Source organism: Annulohypoxylon truncatum (assembly GCF_022578515.1).
Source record: "Annulohypoxylon truncatum strain CBS 140777 unplaced genomic scaffold F4807scaffold_4, whole genome shotgun sequence".
Taxonomy (NCBI): domain Eukaryota; kingdom Fungi; phylum Ascomycota; class Sordariomycetes; order Xylariales; family Hypoxylaceae; genus Annulohypoxylon; species Annulohypoxylon truncatum.
This window is the reverse complement of record NW_025953790.1, coordinates 262,929-280,057: the sequence shown is the minus strand read 5'-3', so window position 1 is coordinate 280,057 and position 17,129 is coordinate 262,929. Positions and strand designations below refer to the sequence as shown.

Sequence of the window (17,129 nt, the reverse complement as noted above, 5' to 3'; positions counted from 1 at the left end):
GACGCTCACTCTTCATTGGTGCACAACTACATAAAGGCAGACGCCCGAGTTTCGTGACGGTATCTAAAGGTATCCTTAATATACTCAACTCATTATACACACATACTGCTCTAACCTAGGCAAATATCGCACGTGAAACACCGTTCACATCTGACTCGCCCTTGGGTATCGATACAGGACAAGTCAAAAATGTTCGACGATCACGTATAAACAGGTATGGTACCAACCAAGATGATCTAGCTATGGGGAAATTTCGTCTACTCCCAAGTCTAGCTATCTAATACTACACTACGCATTCTACACTACCTTACAAGTAACCACAACTCACAACGCTCAACCCCGGTCTCTCACCACAACGACCAGCCATCTCAACTATCTCACGCCTAACGCGGCACTACTAACATGCAGATAACATCTTAAAAATCTCTTTTTTTTAACAAAGGGAAAGAATGTGCGCCGTTCGGGCTCGTATTACTACTACTACAAACAATTCCCAGATCCAGATCCGCGACTCTCCCTTTCAGTCTTTTCGATCTAATCTCTGCGATTCTCGGGTCCTTTGAAAATAAAAAACCCTGGCCCATCGTATCATCTTAGTTTCCCGCACACGTATGTACAAGGGCGGGTTTATTCCATTCCCATTACAGACACACTTGAATACACACACACACAAAGGGGTAAAAGGGGGAAGAAAAATGAATTGTCATCAACCTTGGAAACCATCGACCGCCGGGGGTATGTCCAATAAAAAAAGGGGGTTGGAGGAGAAAAAAGAGGTCAACATCCAGTCTGTAATGCCGCCCGAGTCCGGGTTTGCCGCGAACGCCCCCCCATGCCCCCCGCCTCGCCTCGAAATATGGAGAAAAAGAGGAGAAAAAGCACCGTCAATTCGTCCTGCCAGGCCTACCAAGGGGGGATGCTTTGCCCACGCCATCTGGCCGTAAAACACCCCTTCGCCTGTAATGATGAGAAAGCCGGCAAGTAAGCCGGCGAAGAATCGATATGCAAGTCCGTCCGTAACTCGTGACGCCTCGGCTCAACGCCTCGACGAAGGTATAATGCTAGAACCTCTTGCGTCTTGTCCGAGAGTGCTGTTATTGTAGCACTTCCGTAAGATACAGGAGAAGAGAAGAGAAAAAAAAGGTCATGGGGGAGACTAGTAAGTCTCCCCGAGATCGCTCAACTTCCTCGGTCTGCCGGTAGGGGCGTCGGTTGATGCTGCACTGGTACTGCCACCACTAGTTCTGCGAGCCGAATGCATTCCACCGCTCTGTCGACGAGGCATGGGTATGTTACTAGCAGATCCATCACCGTCAAACTTGCTGTAGGTACCCCGGCGACTTGGGGTGCGTTCCTCGAAACGTTCGTCGAACTCGTCCGGGTCGATACGGCTAACGCTGTGGGAATGGCCATGTATACTTCCACTAAAAGAGCTTCTAGGCCTTACTCCCAAAGGTGTTCTCGCACCCGAAAAGCTCGTGCGGGACATGGGACGAGGGATCTCGGTACGACTAGGTGGCCTCTCAGGCCGGGCATAGCTCGACACGCTGGCTCGGCTACTAGGACGAGATATGCTAATAGACGAACTATCCGGATCATAATGATTGGTTCGATTTGGCAGTGGACCGAAGGATAGTCTCGATACACCGGATGTACTTAGCCTAGACACGTGCCTGGACGTCGTAGCCTGGGTTGGAGTCTCATCTGCTATAGAGGAGGTTGTAGAACCGATAGTGCGCTTCCGCGAGCGCATCGTGACTGTAGAAGGCACTTGACCTGTACCAGCAGCCGACGATCTTGGAGATGCGCGTGGTGGAGTGTTGACAGGAGCGGGTAACTTAGACCGCGCTGACTGAACTCGAGCCTCCAACCGTTGCATTTGCGCAGTGAGAGTCCGCACATGGGTAAGGGAAGTCGACGGCGGTATTCTGTTCGACGCTGAGCGGTTCGTAGTGGTACGTTTTGGCGCAGGCGTGCGCGCCGTACTGCTATGGCTAGTAGTAGCGGAGCGCATACCTGGAACGCGCGTGCTGGTAGAAACGGCGGTCTTCGGTTTGGGAGTAATGCTGCGATCGGCAGAAGGAAGGCGGGACCTCTTCTGTGTCGAGGGTGCGGGCGTCTTCAGCCTAGAGGCAGGTCTTGGGAAAGGCGCTGAAGCATCTGACATAGGCGGCGACGGAGGCTCGTTGAGCGTAGGAGCCCCCTTGTTCGAAGGAGGCAAAGATATGTCGTCGGGGGGTGTGGTGACAAGGGGAGAGCTTGCCATAGAAGAGCGGGGCGAGTCCTCGAATGTAGGTGACTCAGGGATCGAGATATCTGTGGAAATGGCGGATAGATGGCGGATCTCTGCTTTCTTGATCTTATCTTGCATGATCTCGGCCTCTACCTTCAGGTCTGACAGTTCCTCGCGCAATCTTTGAGCCTCGATGCGCAAAGTCTCTCGTTCTTGTTCGCCTATCTTTATCTCCTCCTCCATCATGACGGTTCTCTCGATAGCCACGTTATACTTAGATTCCATGTCTTCGAGAGATGACGTGGTGTTCCGTGCTTGCCGCTCAAAGTCATCGTTGGCCACCTCTATGTCGCGCAACTTAAGCTGCAAGGTACGGTTGGAGTCGCGGAGATTCGTAATCTCCTTCTCCAGAGCGTTCTGCGCTGTGTTTGCCTCTGTTTTTGCTTTCTTGCATTTTTCCTAGTTAAAAAGTTAGTCTTTGCTCAATACCATGTAGACAAAATAAAATATGCATTTTGCCATAAAATTAATGCGTACTTACTTTCCACTCGTCGACTTCAAACTGTAATTCTTCGGCTTTTTGAAGCAGTTCGCGTTGTCGCTTATCGGCAGCATCTAAGTCCTTTTCAAGTTCGGCCTCCAAGTCGTGACTGGATTCACGAAAATCGGCAAGTTCGTCGGCCAACAATTCATACTGTCTCTTATACCACGCAAGGGATTCTTCGGGAGTAGCGGACTCGTTCGGTGGTGAAGAAGGCGGTTCAGCCATGTTTGTTTATTGTTGATTTCGAAAATGTGCCTTGTGCGCAAATCGATCTCGCCTAGAAGTGTTGTTGTCGCATTGGCGGTGAAGGGGGCTGTCCCGGGTATTCGGTCCTGGTGCTGATATAACAAGATGGTCTACTATGCGACAGTTCCTCAGGTCGTGTCGTCGTACTGGAGTTAAGAAGAATCGAATGTCGTTAAGCAACAAAAGAGATACAGTGTATGTAGGTGTGTGTATGTGTGTATGTGTGTGTCGTGAAAATTAAAGCCAAGAATATAGTGAATGAATGAATAACGGTCGTGAATGCAATGCGAAGTGATAGTGAAGACTAAGAAAGGTATCCTTTCTTCTAAGCTGATAGTTAGTACTGTCTATTGTCTGTCCTATTATCCTTTGTCTGTCGCATCTCTTTCTGCGGAGTTCACCAGAGCGCACACGCACATAGACACAAACTTACATGCATGTGTTCCTCTGTCGGGGTACGTGAGGATTCGTGTTTTGCGTGGCGTATTAGGGTCGCAAGGCGGGAGAGAATGGAATAGGTCGTCAGGGTGTTAAGGTTCGGTGTCGCAGTGTTCGTCGTCGTCGTCTGTATGTCGAGTTTGTCGCTTAACTTACCGTGCGCCGTTTGTCGTCTGTCGTGTCGTGGTTGGCGAAAAGACGGACTCGGGTTGTCGACGATGAACCGGGAGAGTCCAGATGGGAATTGGTTGTTGTACTGTACTTAGCGTTGTAGTGTAGCGCTTTCCCTCTTTCCCAGTGTCAACATTCTCCAACTGACTCCCCCCTTCAAACAACATCACCCTAATCCCACTTCGGGCTTAGCGCGGGACGTGTGTTCGTGCACCGTACGTGCCTGCTACCCTGACAACCCGTTCGGTCCTGCTGCTTCCCCAATGCTATTCGTCCGAAGCCCCACCACTGTGTCGTGTATTTAGAAATATACTTTGCATTTATATGTCTGCCTGCTATGTAAGGCATGTACTTATTTGTTTACTTAAGGTTATGCAGGACCACGTTTATCCCACAATTGTTATTAGCTATTATTAGATTCGAAAAGACATCGTTAAATCTTCGATTGTTAAAGTTCGGTGCTTCTTCATAGTGATTTCAACATTCACTTATTTTAGACCATGTTCCCATCACTCTCAAACTATCACAAAAACGACTTAGAGGTAATAGTCAAAGCACTACATCCATCAACCCACTTGGTGCTGCACTCCTAAAGGAGTCATTCAATGCGGTTAGGCATCGTGTTGTACCTACTATGATGCAGTTGTTATTTTAAAGGCTCATGCGCCAGCGGCTATACCTTGAGACAATTTTATATTAGCAGAGCGGTGTATCATTGCCCTGTCTAGCGTTTCAAGCCGTACCCAACTTCACGGGGTAGATTTGCTCGGATTTTCTTAGTCTCCCAGCCCAACCTGCATAAGCTCAGACGAAAATGCCAACATGGTCGCAAATCTGTCATTCTTAGTGTCAGCATCGGCAAGGATCTCCTTATGCCGCTCATCACTGCATGAAGTCTAGTTCTAATTTCAATTGGCCGAATTTGTCATTTTCATCGATACCCAGTGACACCCTACACCCGGTACGATTTACGATTCTTTGTTCACATGAAAAGCTAGCATAATACACTTGTCAGTGTTTCCGATCAATCGAAACGATGACCTGCCTCAACAACTTATCGCTGCGAAAACCTAGCAAGATTGAAGCGGGTTGTAAGGTCGACAAAGCAGTGCAAATGGAGGATAAGCGATAGGGCTGCAGCATGGTGTAAGTGCTGCTAATCATACCTCGGACAAACTTTCAAGCCTCATGCCTTGATTACCCCTTTTTTCCTCCATCCCCCCCATTTCTCAGGTAATATAGGAGGTCGAACTCTCCTTCACTTCAACGTCCTGGCTTAGAAACCATTACACTTAGCGGATATGTAAATGTATGCGCAGACACGAAATCACCTTAAGAATGTTCTACTTTATAATATTATCAATAAACACCTGAGTAGGTTTAGAGAGGTTACTAAAGGACAGTAGCAAGGTTTACAATAATCTCTTTTTGAAGGTTAACAACTCGAAAAGGTATCTCTTGGGATTCCTATGGGCGTTGTGCTGTGGGATCAGGTATGTATTCAGCTAATTATATTTTTCGTAGGTACCTAGGTATGAATCTACCGTTTTTACCTCAACCTCTAACTAAGGCTGAAGGTCAGTGAGGACTTATTCACTCTCACTCAAACCTGTCAGCCACGACTTCTTGTGCCGTATGACAGAATGGTCATTGGAATTAGCCGTGTACATCATCTAGTATCAATCATGGCAGATCAGTGAGGCGAGTGGCAGTCCTGTCGATTCCCGCACCATTAGACAAAAACGGGTTACCGATGTGAATATTGACTACCACTCAGTGCTTGGTTTTTTATAATTGCTCGCGCCGTCGTCTATGTTGTTGCAACCATATCGCTTTCACCTCTCGGATCCATTCCAGCCATTGCCTCGTTCATCGACAAGTTTTTTGATCCTCTTATCTGTCCCAAATGATATTAGGAAACACAATTTCCTAATCGGTGTGCTAGCCATGGTAATCTGTGTGGTAACGCGCTGCAGAGGATCCCAATAATCAAATACACTCCTTGGATAGGGGACGAGTTGACAACTGATCTCTATTTCCGATATCCTTAAGTCACATTAGGCTAGCTCTGTCATGGATACCTTCATCTCGCTGTCGTGTCAGGTCTTGAAATGGTCGCAGTTTTGTTGTAAAGACTTTCACCGCAGCGTTAAGATCCGGAAGACCAGGTTTCATCTTAGTGATTGAGAGATGACTCATCACTTCTCAATCTTCTTTGGTCTCCTGCGAATCTCTGAACATGACAAGCAGCAGGGTGCCGATTAAATACCGACCTACATTTTGGAAAGTAGATCTTATTGACCTAAATAATCTCGAAGGCGGGATGTTTAAACTCCAAAGAAGTTTTTCAAGGTACAAAGATAAGTTACCTATGGAAGGCGAAGAAGGAAACGATTATATTTTCGAATTTCCGGGGAGATTCTCGGCCTTCATGTTCAACGCAAGCCTGCTTAAAAAGTGGCCACCTCAAAGCCACCTCGAAGAGGTTTTAGCCGGGAGAAAAAGAAGTGTGACCTGGCGCAACCTCGGCTCAGCCACGATCGAGACATTCTAGCCACAGCTCTATTTATCTTATGGATTTTATACACCTTTCCCATCCTCTTCTCAACTATTAAATTCTGGCCGCAATGTGATAGAGCCCGCGAAAACTAAGCCTCCAGAAGCCTCAGGGCTGGATGATCAGTGTGTTTATCTAGGTACGCCCACAAGGATTAGGGGCCAACTTTAATGGAACAAAGCAAACAGCGTTGTCATTTTACGTGCCCAAGAATTGCTGTCACGTCCGACACAACGTGAAGGGTTTCCAGTATTCGATGAACAGAAGCGAGCCACAACAATAATTGTAAACTCCGGCCTTTACCTAAAGGCCAGGGAAGAAGTCTTTCTTTCGACCGGTGCGTTCCAATCCCCGCAGGTCCCGACGGTTTCCGGAGTGGGTCTCATGGAGATAAGTTCGGCATCACCATCGTCGCTGCGTGCCCCGGTCTTCCCGATCCAGTTGTGGGGCATAACTTGGGGATCACCTGACGTTCACCGGAGAATTAAGTCGGAGAAAGTACGCCATGTGCTAGCGGTACTACTACCCTCCATAGCACGTGCAGTGCATTACAACAGCATTAGCACACGGGACACCTTTTCTGAATCCGTTCTGACCGGGTCGAGCCCTGATGTCGATCCCAACTAATTGATCGATCCTATCATCTAGGAGATTGCCGTTTCCGGGTTTGAGGGGCTCGCCAGCTTCTCTCCACCAAAGCCGCCAAAGCTGTGCTAGCTGTAGAAGAGGATAAGTAGCCCCTTACCACGATTCAAAAGACATTGTCGGCAATCTTCCACGCCTCATCAACCTTCAAAATGGGGAAAGTCAACAACCTAGATGCGTGGTTGATACCAGCTGTAGGTTAATTGGAATATCCAGGTTACGAATTGTGAGAATAGGCCTTTTTGCTATGGTGCCTTTATGTGCATCTCAGGCCCTAATGGACGCGCCCTCTGAGAAGACTGCGGATGATTCAAGTCGGCTAATAATTAAAATCGTCTTTGTTAATATCGTTTCTTCATCCCTTTCATGCCGCTAGGAATTTCGGTTTCGCTTTATTGATAACACAGGCCGGTCTAATGAACTATGATACTGATCTGTGAGTTGATGTGTTGCACTGGCAGAAGAGAGTGGAGAGGGAATATGGGGTTGGAATTGCTAATGCAATCCGTCACTGAATTCTTTACGCATTTAACCTGCTCCGGATCCAGAAACCTTGTTATTGATTCGTGTGGTACGGCAGGGTGCGGGAATACCTACCTATCCAGGGATTCTTGAAAGCTTGGAGAATAGACCCCGCGACAAGAATGTAGACGGCTGCCCCTATTCGCCTCGCATAATTACCATGTCGTTTGGTCCACGTCTGAAATTACTTGGTAATTCTGGGGCGAAAAGACTTAGGCAAACATACCTAGTCACTTGCGCAATTTGCAACGATGCAAAGGGAATATCTAAAAGAGTATTGACTGAATCGGTTGGTCAGCTTATTTTTGGTAATACTGTCAAGAGATGACTTAGCTTCGCGATATACCCTCAACCCCTGCCTAGCATTCGTCACATGATAAACCTGGTAATGTAAATCTCTTGGATTGATAAACGAGCCTAGTTTCTTGTTAAATCACAATTAGAACAGTGTCAAGAGCATATCGACAATCGCCAACCGATCCATTTCATATACTATTCGACTAAGCAATGAGCGCAGTCTGAAATTTCTCGGATGGTAGCCGAGAAAAGCTCCGGCATCAACGCCACCAATGCGGCCGGTGCGGTGGAACACTCGGGGGATTTTAACTCACCGACTTTCTCAACCCCGGTAACCGAGCCCGTCTATTCGACGTCTGATGTAGGACTGTCTCGGTAATTAGTCGCACCAGTACCCGCCTGCCTACTTGGCCTTCATAAGAGCACCCCTATTACCCGTATCCGATGTAGGTGAGATCCATGAGTACCTACTAGGGAGCATCACGACATTACCTGTATATTTTAACATACGTTGAGTGATCCGTAACCGGGCTGCGAGCTTAGAATAGAAATATCCACCGAAATCTATGTTATCATTTGTGGCCACAAGGAATGTAATCTTCATGGATCTGCTGTTATGAAACCACGATGACTACCGGATTTCATCCGCCTGATGCACATATAATGAGGGAAATTATAAGGCAATTCCAGCTAAAGAATATCCTCCTCGTATATCAAGTCCTAGCCTTGCTTCTTAACGGATCTTTTCGTTTCCGAAAAAAAGAGGAAACGGATGTAGCCGTATTCGGACATTCGATGCCTCTTTCCGGAGGGTCAGCCCTACCTTACACTACTACCCTGGTCTACAGTGTATGTACATATGCAAGATCTCAGATCTGCAGAAATTGGATACCGATCGGCAATCGAAGCTGCAGCCTCAATAAAAGTCCCCCAGGATCTGGTTCATTGGCCCTACGCCGCTGCTTCGTTTCAGAAGCAAAAGCACGCTAACGCGCAGTCGGCCGCAATTAGGTACTTCATGCGGAAGAGTCGCTCAATGGAAAGTGAGGTTGTAGATGGTCACGCTGCCCAATCATACGTTTCTCGGCAGTACGTATTACGCATCCCTATTCCACAGGTTTGGTTCGGGCGGGTTTAGATCCGATCATATATCAATGTGATATCTAGCCTCAATTTTTCAGCTATAGAAACCACAGTAGCTAGGCATTTTCAGTCTACTCCTTGCAATTTCTACCTACGTTAACTTTTGATGAGGATTTGAAAAACCTCGTAACTATAATCATAACACCATCATATGACTGTTGCTCATTGGTCGCACGAATGTCCAATGCGCATTTTGAAATCTTACAGGACCTCCTGGGAAGATCCGTAATATGTATAAGCCAGTGTCGAGTTGCCAATGTAACTCAGCATACCACGCACCAACCAACGGTTGATCGACTATGGGGTACATCTCATCCGTAGCGAGATAAGCTCCATTCAGCAACCTGCGATTCATTTGTCTTCAAGTAGGCTTCTTAATCTTATGGGCATGATCATAACTTCTTAACCTATCTAAATTACATATTATATTATACACCATTCCATAAATAAGCTCCCATTGCCTATGTACTGGTTCATTACTATGGTCGAATCGTACTGATTCGGCCAGCTTGTCATGATTAAGCTAGGCATTTCAACTAATGAGCATGTTAAGGACTAGAGAATAATAGCTTTATGTGAGGTTTAGACAATAGAAGATCCCTGAAGTACCCTTGGAAATTCCAGGAGTCCGGTACCCCTTGCACTACTCGTCATCATGTCGATCTTTCTTGTGATACCCCTGTCGACACGAGTGTTAGTATTCCCACCACGTCACGACAGGATAAAAACTCTTCTTTTGATCTCACAAATGTCAATGTACCATAGAAGATGGAAGTTTCAATAGGCCAAGGCTCTTCCTGTTTCACACGATTCGCACCTATATTTAATTTGATTACTGATCGTATTTCATTAGCTATACACTACTACGTTACCTGGGTTAACACCTTTTGGGCTACCGACAGCCTTGGGCGTAGCCTGCACATGGATTATTTCTTTAATATATCCTATGGTTTGATGACAGCAGCATGCTCAGTGACGATTGTTTATTCGGTCCATATCCGTGAGAGAAAGTTTAAGGCGATGTGAACGATGGTATCACGTCAGTTGAAATCGGTCGAAGTCTAGTTAGGTATTATTCTCCTGGTGATGAACACTTTTACCTTAATTATGAGATTTCTATCTAATGGGGATTTGCATTGAACAATTACATATCTAGGTAGTTACGGCTTGATAGGTATCTTATAAAATGAGTTTTTATACATAACCAGGTACTTCATTTAGATTTGGGGCATGCCACAAATACCTGAGTCGTGTTCTAGAAACGCGATCCTAGATCTATAGTCTGTCACAAGTCTTATGATTCTTTGACCTGTAACAAATCATATACGCTGAAGCTCCGCGGAAGTATCCGTAGAGACATTCCGGGCTTGCAGTGATCCATATACTTTTCTCTTTCTCTCGTCATAAGAAAGCCCTGGTCAAGGCTCCAGGGGCTCGGTGGTGTCACTAACATATATTTAAAAAGCCCCCGAAGATCTGAACAAGATGGCCGGTAGTGACATGTCAGACAGAAAGTCATTCTGGATTTCCTGCAGCTAGATGAATTTGGGACATCTACAGTTCTATCAGGAACATAAATACTATAGTCATGATCACAGTCGAAGTACAACCGCCGTCCCAAGTACAGGCAGGTGCGGTCTTATACCCGCCTCTTGTTGTAAGCTCCGAGAGCAACGACGCCTATGATTTCATACAGATCGCCCTTATCGACCCGTACGGACGGGTCCTCGAGGACCAACTGTATGGCACATTAACAATGTCCGGCAGAGGTCTAGACGACAGATCTTCTTCCAGAAGCAGCAGCAGAACAACAGAATATTTTGTGTTTCCCGATCTCGTTGTGAGCTACGCCGGTACCTATTCTCTTCAAGTGAGCGCCATACGCATGGATTACGGATCTCCTGACGGCGCCGCGGCGGTCATTGCTGAGTCAACGATGACAACGCAGATCATTGCCTACGACCAGAGCGTTGCTGCTGAAATTCCTTGTAAGTTTACCGCACTTACATTGTATAGTTACAAAATACTGATCCTTGTATCTGCAGCCTCTGACGAACAACATCTCCTGAGGAGATTACGACGAAACGGCGGGTTTGGAGTCCCACGAGCTCCCAGATAGTGTTATAAATGGATTCTTTGTAACGATAAATTAGCCGGGTATTTCATAAATGGGGCTTTATATGGGGCATTGTAGTGCGCAAGAACTAGAAATATCGAGTGTATAGACCAGGTTTTATTTGTCAACCTAGATTAGATTTACACAGCATCGATTGCTCAATCTAATCGTACATATCTACTATATTTGTTTTGTGATGTGCTGAATATAAGTGAAAAGGGGTTGCATAACCGTAAGCAGAGACGAAGCTTGGCCACCCACGTTATCTATTCATCGTGTAAATAAAGGGAGCTACGGTAATTCTATTATGTTACGAGCTACTATCTACTTCACTCTAGTATCCTCGAAATGTGTAGTGTGAGTTGCTACCTACCAGGTAGGTAGTAGGTAGGAGTTATGCACCTATGGTTTACAAAACATTGTACATGAATGAATACGAATTCATAGCGTGTTGTCGTAATAGCTATATGCAAGCTCGACAGCCGTCTAGAGTTAGTTCTCTAACTAGACCCTAAACTTCTCTTATCTAGTGGCTATTGGCCTCGGATACGCCCTTACCGTCAGCCACTCAGTGCCCGATTAGCATACTAAGCTGTGACGTGCTGATGTCTTTGCTTAGGACATCTACGCAAGACCCTAAGGGTCTCGGATAGACCAGAGCCGCTAGAGGCGGTATTGCGCCGGGAAGTCCTAACTCCGCACCTCTATGCTTACAATGGCTGTATTAGCTCGTGCGGTCGCCTATGTTGTATCCATTTTACTGGGACACTGGGCAGGCTGGGGTAAGGAAAACAACGCTTATTCATCCGAACGCCAAGGATCTGCCGTGGCGCACATAGTCAATATTCTAGAACGCTTCGATATTCTGTAGCGGCGTAGACTAATCTATCTAGTTGACAGTGATGCCGTCGGACAACCTGATGCCGTAGCCTATTGAGAGACGTAGCAATCTAAAGAGGATCGACGTAATGTGGCTGCGGCATACGTTTCTTCAAGCCACACACTTGAACTTGGCATGTTCATGCTATCATGGGCTTAAAGCCATGTTCCAAGACATGCTACCGTTGGCGTTATTCAATTATCGTAGAACCACACTGGAGATGACAGGTCTCAGCCACAAGTCAACACAGCGTTGAAACATAACTGCACAAAATAGCTTTAGGACGGTTGGCAATAAGGGGGGAATTTATTTTGATATAACTCACTGATTCCGCCGCTCATTAGTACTATATTATGTACAATGCCGAGTAGTCGGTATACGTACAAGTTCAATGGCCGGAACCCTGCTAATATTCAGGTATAGCAGCCACGGTTACAGCCACGACGACACATCTCATGGCTCGCGGTTCCACAAGCCGTATTGTGGTTGCTCCATTTAGTGTACAGTCCATCACATCTCCATCGGCCTCTTCGACTTAGGGAACTTTAGTACGCAGCTGGACGCCATGCCAATTCTTCATCTGTTCACCCAACACGGCGTTGACCATCCTCTGCTGCTTGAGCATGTTTGTGCCCCTGAACTTCTCCGACGCAATCTCGATGGCATACATTGACCCACAGCCACCCGATATATCTTGTACGGTGAGCTCTGTTGGGGCGAACTCGGCCGTCAGCTTGTCCCATATGGCGGACTCGTCATTGTCGAGATAATCGGGCTTTTCGGGGAGCGATGGTGCGTTGGCTGTCCTTGCTTCTGTCGGGGTGGATGCTGAATATGATCGTATAGCTGTTCGTCGAGGTCTTACGGAGCTGTGGAAGGCTGGTTGTAGTAGTGCACCTATTCTAGATTGCGACGAAGATGTGTGCATGAGGCGGGCGCGCTGCGACAAGGCGTTTGTGCCTCGTTGAATTATTGTCGCAGCGAGGCGTCGACATTGGTGACACAGCATCCTGAACAATTTCGCCTATTAGAATGCTCTAAGAGAAAATGTGACGAAACGGCGTTGATTAGAAATCGAAAGGCTGTGAGAGATAATATGTAAAAGCTAGGATTAAAAAGATGAAAGAGATAAAAAGCTTGGTATTCGCGATAACGAAACTAATCGTCATCCCGAAGTCGCTGATTGGTTAAATACCTACCTAGTAGCTTAAGTGCATGGATCTTAGACGGGAATATTCCATTGAACGTATTATGTAATAAAGGGAAGCTTATGATTACATAAATTCGGAATTGACGGGATAAAGCTTCTAACCTTACCTACTTCACCTTTTCAACACCAATCCCTTTATCCGAGAACAGCACCTAGAATGCGAACAAACCTAATTCAATCTAGTAGAGGCATCGTATAATCAACACTGCCAAATGCTTTTTCGCCAGAAAGGGTTAGAATTGCCAATTTAGCAAGTCAGTCCAAATTATGGTGAGAATAAGCCACTTACTTCACTGCTCAGCTTCGATCCACAGGATCGTTCAGGCTAAAATTACACCGATTCAGAAACTTGATATCTTATTATACTAGTTTCCTACATAAATGAACATATACATCCAATGATATGTACATTTTTCTCGTTATATACCTCCCTGATATATTATACATGTGCCGGACCCTTCTTAAACATAGCGGACCGTGAATACAGATGACTCGTCGGTGTCGTAATCAGCCGGATCCGAGGCATCGCCGAAGATGTGCAACGCCTCGAATCGGAACTTATATTGGCCGGCCGACGCTAAGGTGCCATCCGCGAGTTTGCCGTCCCATTGTACTATATAGGGATCTCGGGACGCATAGGCAAGCGGGGAACCAAAGATATGGCTAGCGGTAGCCCCTGGAGCGGCATCAAGAGGCACAGCTTGGATGTTTACAAGCGGCGAGCCGAATGCTAACAATGCTACAGCGACAGGGTACGTAGTATTGGCGTTCGTTGTGTTGCTCCCGGGTACAACAAACGATGCATTGCCGGTGACAGGGTTGAGCTCCTCGTCGGACGAGATCGAGAGGTAGCCTACGTCCAAGACTCGAGTGCTGTGCAAGCTACCGACAGCGCCGTTATATGGCAGAGATAGGCTATCGCCATTAGTGCCGTTCAGCGTGATGTAGCCGGAGTAAACCGGCAAGCGGGCGGCGTCGAGGGCAGGTGGAGTGACTGTCACCGAGACGACAACTTCATCACCAGCAGGAACGGTAACTTTTGGCTCGCTTAGCACAACGGTGGCATATTCATCCGTCAGTTCCAACCCTGGGAAGGGATCTGGGTAGATGGAATCCGAGAAAGTGTACCCGGTAGAGGCGCCCACGCTACCTAGTTCGTAAGTGACGTCTTCAGTGCCCAGATTCTTAATGGTAAAGTTTAGGGTGTCGACAAAGTGGTCTGTGTCGTTGAAGGCGAGGCTGGACGCACTCAGTAAAGTGGTTGCGTAAGCAGCATCGTATGCTTGAACTATGCCGCCACCGAGTTGCGAGACGGGTGCCAGCGTTGAATAAGTTTGTTCTCCGTCGTTCAGAAATTGCGGGTTAGCTGTAGCGGACAGCAAATTCTCAATCGTAGCAGGATCGAGAGTACCTCGCACGTTCGAGATGAGAGCGTAGATAGCAGCGACTAACGGACACGCCATAGAAGTACCAGACAAAATCGCGTAAGTGCCGAGCGGGATTGGAAAAGTCGACAGAATGTTACCTCCAGGAGAGGCGAGCTGCGGCTTGATATCCAACTCAAAAGTCGGATTCCAGGTCGTGAATGAGCTAGCAAATCCACCAGTAACGTTATTCTGCTCGTACGACAAGCTATCGTCTGTCAGAAGATGATCTCGGAATCTTTCGTTAAAATCTTACCTAACGGGTGCTTTGAGGGGGTCAAGCATGTCTAACTCAATCGTGGAGTTGGCCTCCAATGCCGCGACCCATGATTCACCTTGCGCCGCGGTAACCTAGTTTATTCGTCAGTCGCAATATTCAGAATGGACAAGGTGACGTATCTCGAAATCTTACCATGCCAGTGCCCAAAACGCCGTCGACACCAGTGACAGCAGGTCCTATCGCGCCGGGTTGGACATTATTATAATATAAGACATATTTGGCACCGTACTGAGCGGCGTTGGTTGCCTTTTCAATGAAAGTACAAGTGCCACGACGAATTAGCACGATATATCCGGATAGGTCAGGAGTATCTTCCGGGAGCGCGTCGCAAGCCTGGGCTTCATCGGTGATATCGAATGAAGGAGTCCAGAGCGGAAGACTAACATTAGCCCACTCGGCCGGTTCTCCGAGGGCGTAACCAAACGTCTGTTGATCACCGCTATCGACGCTGAAGTTCGATTCGGTCAGAAGCAGCGGTGTGACCTCGTTGTCGATGGAAGCGATCGATGTGACCCTCTTACCATTGGAAGCCGTGCTGGCGTAGAACAACCCGGCCGCGCCATCGTTGCCCGCCGAAACTGTGCATGGGACGCCTGCTTCGACGATTCGGGATACAGCAACGGACCACGGATCCTCACTCCAACCTGAAGAACCTCCGATTGACGCAGTAATGATGTTGGATCCAGCTTCGAATGCCTGCATATAGGCATCAATCAAGACATCGTTCGAAGCGCCACCAGTGCAGCCGAAGACTCTGAACATGCCGAGTTTAACATCCGGGGCAGCGCCCGTAAAGCCCAATTCGTTCGCCTGCGCCGCAATAATTCCCGAGACGTGAGTACCGTGACCGCCACAGCCGTCGTACGGATCGGGGTCTGGGACTGGCGTGTTATCACCATTATAATCATCGCCAACAATGTCAGTGCCATATGTGAACAGACAGTCTTCACTACCAAAACAGCCACCCAGCGCGGGGTGTGTGTAATCGACCTGAGGATAGTAAGCAGCTGGCATTCCTCGACCAAGACATAAATACCTACACCTGAGTCGATAATGCCGATCTTCACTCCCTTGCCAGTGATGCCATTTGCCCGCAGTTTGTCCACTTGGGTCATCACGTGCGGAGTGAAGGTGTCATTTCCCAACTGCCTCTTGACATTCTTGATGTAGTCTTTTCCACCGCTTCGTCCTGTCCACACGACCTCATCTTTGGGCAACGTGTATACTCTGTTCGGCCAGACCTGCTTGACGCTAGCAAGAGAGTTAAGCTTCGCGGCTTCTTCCTCGGCTGTCTTTAGATCGTCGAATTGAATGGAGACACCCTTGAATAGCTGATAATCCAGATTCATCCGCGTCTTAGCCTTCGAGCTAATGTGATTGAAGAATTCTACCGAGTCCTGACCCAAATTCAACCTCGGTTAGTACAGCAACCATCTCTTAAGGCGCGTTCAGGCTAAAATACCTGGGTGTCTTCGAATTCGATAATGTACGATCCAGCAATGTTCCTCGTCTCCCCCGCTATTTTCGCTTCGACTGAGAAAATGCTCGCCGCACTGGCGAGCAGCGACAGCAGGAAGTTTCCTCGAACCATCTTTAATGGGCAGTGCTGTGAGAAGCTTAACTTGACAAGCGAGTGTCTAAAAGCGAAGGACCGAAACAGAGTATATGAGCACCGAAGGACTCGGCGAGGAAAAGACCAGAAGGAGGTTGGTGCCCATCATTCCAAGTGATGGTGGGAGCCTCGATGAGTATTTGTAGCTGGCTGGCGAGTATCGATGACCTGCCAAGCTACGAGTCAACGCATGCAAGATTAGACGTGCCATCTCGCTGCGCGGTCGCGTTGCATTGCGAGCGTGAGTGTTGATAATCCGTCCAAGCTAGCAAGCTAGTTAGCTTGCTTTCTTCGCCCGTCATGACCAATGCAGTTCCCGTGGTGGTATTGAAGATGCAGAACATACAGGGGAGGCAGGTGGATAGCCGTGGACAGCGATATTTCCATGATCTGGAGAAGCTTGGCAGGGGGGGCGGCGCGGGCAATAGGCGAAGCTTTATCGATGGTGAAATTACCCATGTTCCCCACGTTTCCCTTTTATGATATGATGGTCGCGCATGTTTCTCCAAAATGGATATATGAGATGAAGACATCAGACTCGACAATGTCTTCGGGGCACTTAATGAATACTTCGATGTTCTGGTATGAGCTCGAATTCAACGATTACTCTTAAGACTGTTTTTTCATCTTCGTCGCTAGGACTCTTATGCCTCTTAATTCTTATCGCGGAGGTGAAATTTCAGTGTAAGGTCCAGGGTCCTATCGCACAATCTATTCCCACGCAGAGAATCGCGGAGGCGCGCCCGCTTGGGGTAGACATCCCCGGGGTCTTCGACCGCGGCAGACTTCTAGTGCAATGTGACCGGAGCAC

General features: G+C 47.5%; 4 protein-coding genes across 4 annotated transcripts; 1 reads left to right on the top strand and 3 right to left on the bottom strand.

Moving 5' to 3' along the window:
* Positions 1–1,050: 1,050 nt before the first annotated feature.
* On the bottom strand, positions 1,051–3,253 carry F4807DRAFT_258343 (NUDE protein). Its single transcript, XM_047994466.1, has 2 exons — positions 2,775–3,253; positions 1,051–2,692 (listed from the first exon to the last, which is right to left on the bottom strand). The coding sequence occupies exons 1-2, from the start codon at positions 3,000–3,002 to the stop codon at positions 1,157–1,159; spliced, it is 1,764 nt and encodes a 587-aa protein (XP_047857818.1). The 5' UTR covers positions 3,003–3,253; the 3' UTR covers positions 1,051–1,156.
* A 7,131-nt stretch (positions 3,254–10,384) lies between these two features.
* Positions 10,385–10,915, top strand: F4807DRAFT_456638 (uncharacterized protein; the record flags this gene model as incomplete). Its single annotated transcript, XM_048000908.1, has 2 exons — positions 10,385–10,784; positions 10,842–10,915. The coding sequence occupies 2 exons, from the start codon at positions 10,385–10,387 to the stop codon at positions 10,913–10,915; spliced, it is 474 nt and encodes a 157-aa protein (XP_047857817.1).
* A 1,272-nt stretch (positions 10,916–12,187) lies between these two features.
* On the bottom strand, positions 12,188–13,285 carry F4807DRAFT_257984 (bola-like protein). Its single transcript, XM_047994464.1, has 2 exons — positions 13,110–13,285; positions 12,188–12,802 (listed from the first exon to the last, which is right to left on the bottom strand). The coding sequence occupies exon 2, from the start codon at positions 12,799–12,801 to the stop codon at positions 12,328–12,330; it is 474 nt and encodes a 157-aa protein (XP_047857816.1). The 5' UTR covers position 12,802; positions 13,110–13,285; the 3' UTR covers positions 12,188–12,327.
* Positions 13,286–13,463: 178 nt separating this feature from the next.
* On the bottom strand, positions 13,464–16,297 carry F4807DRAFT_449936 (subtilisin-like protein; the record flags this gene model as incomplete). The annotated part of the gene is made up of 5 exons (XM_048000072.1): positions 13,464–14,634; positions 14,683–14,777; positions 14,839–15,696; positions 15,747–16,103; positions 16,169–16,297. The coding sequence occupies 5 exons, from the start codon at positions 16,295–16,297 to the stop codon at positions 13,464–13,466; spliced, it is 2,610 nt and encodes an 869-aa protein (XP_047857815.1).
* Between the last annotated feature and the right edge of the window lie 832 nt (positions 16,298–17,129).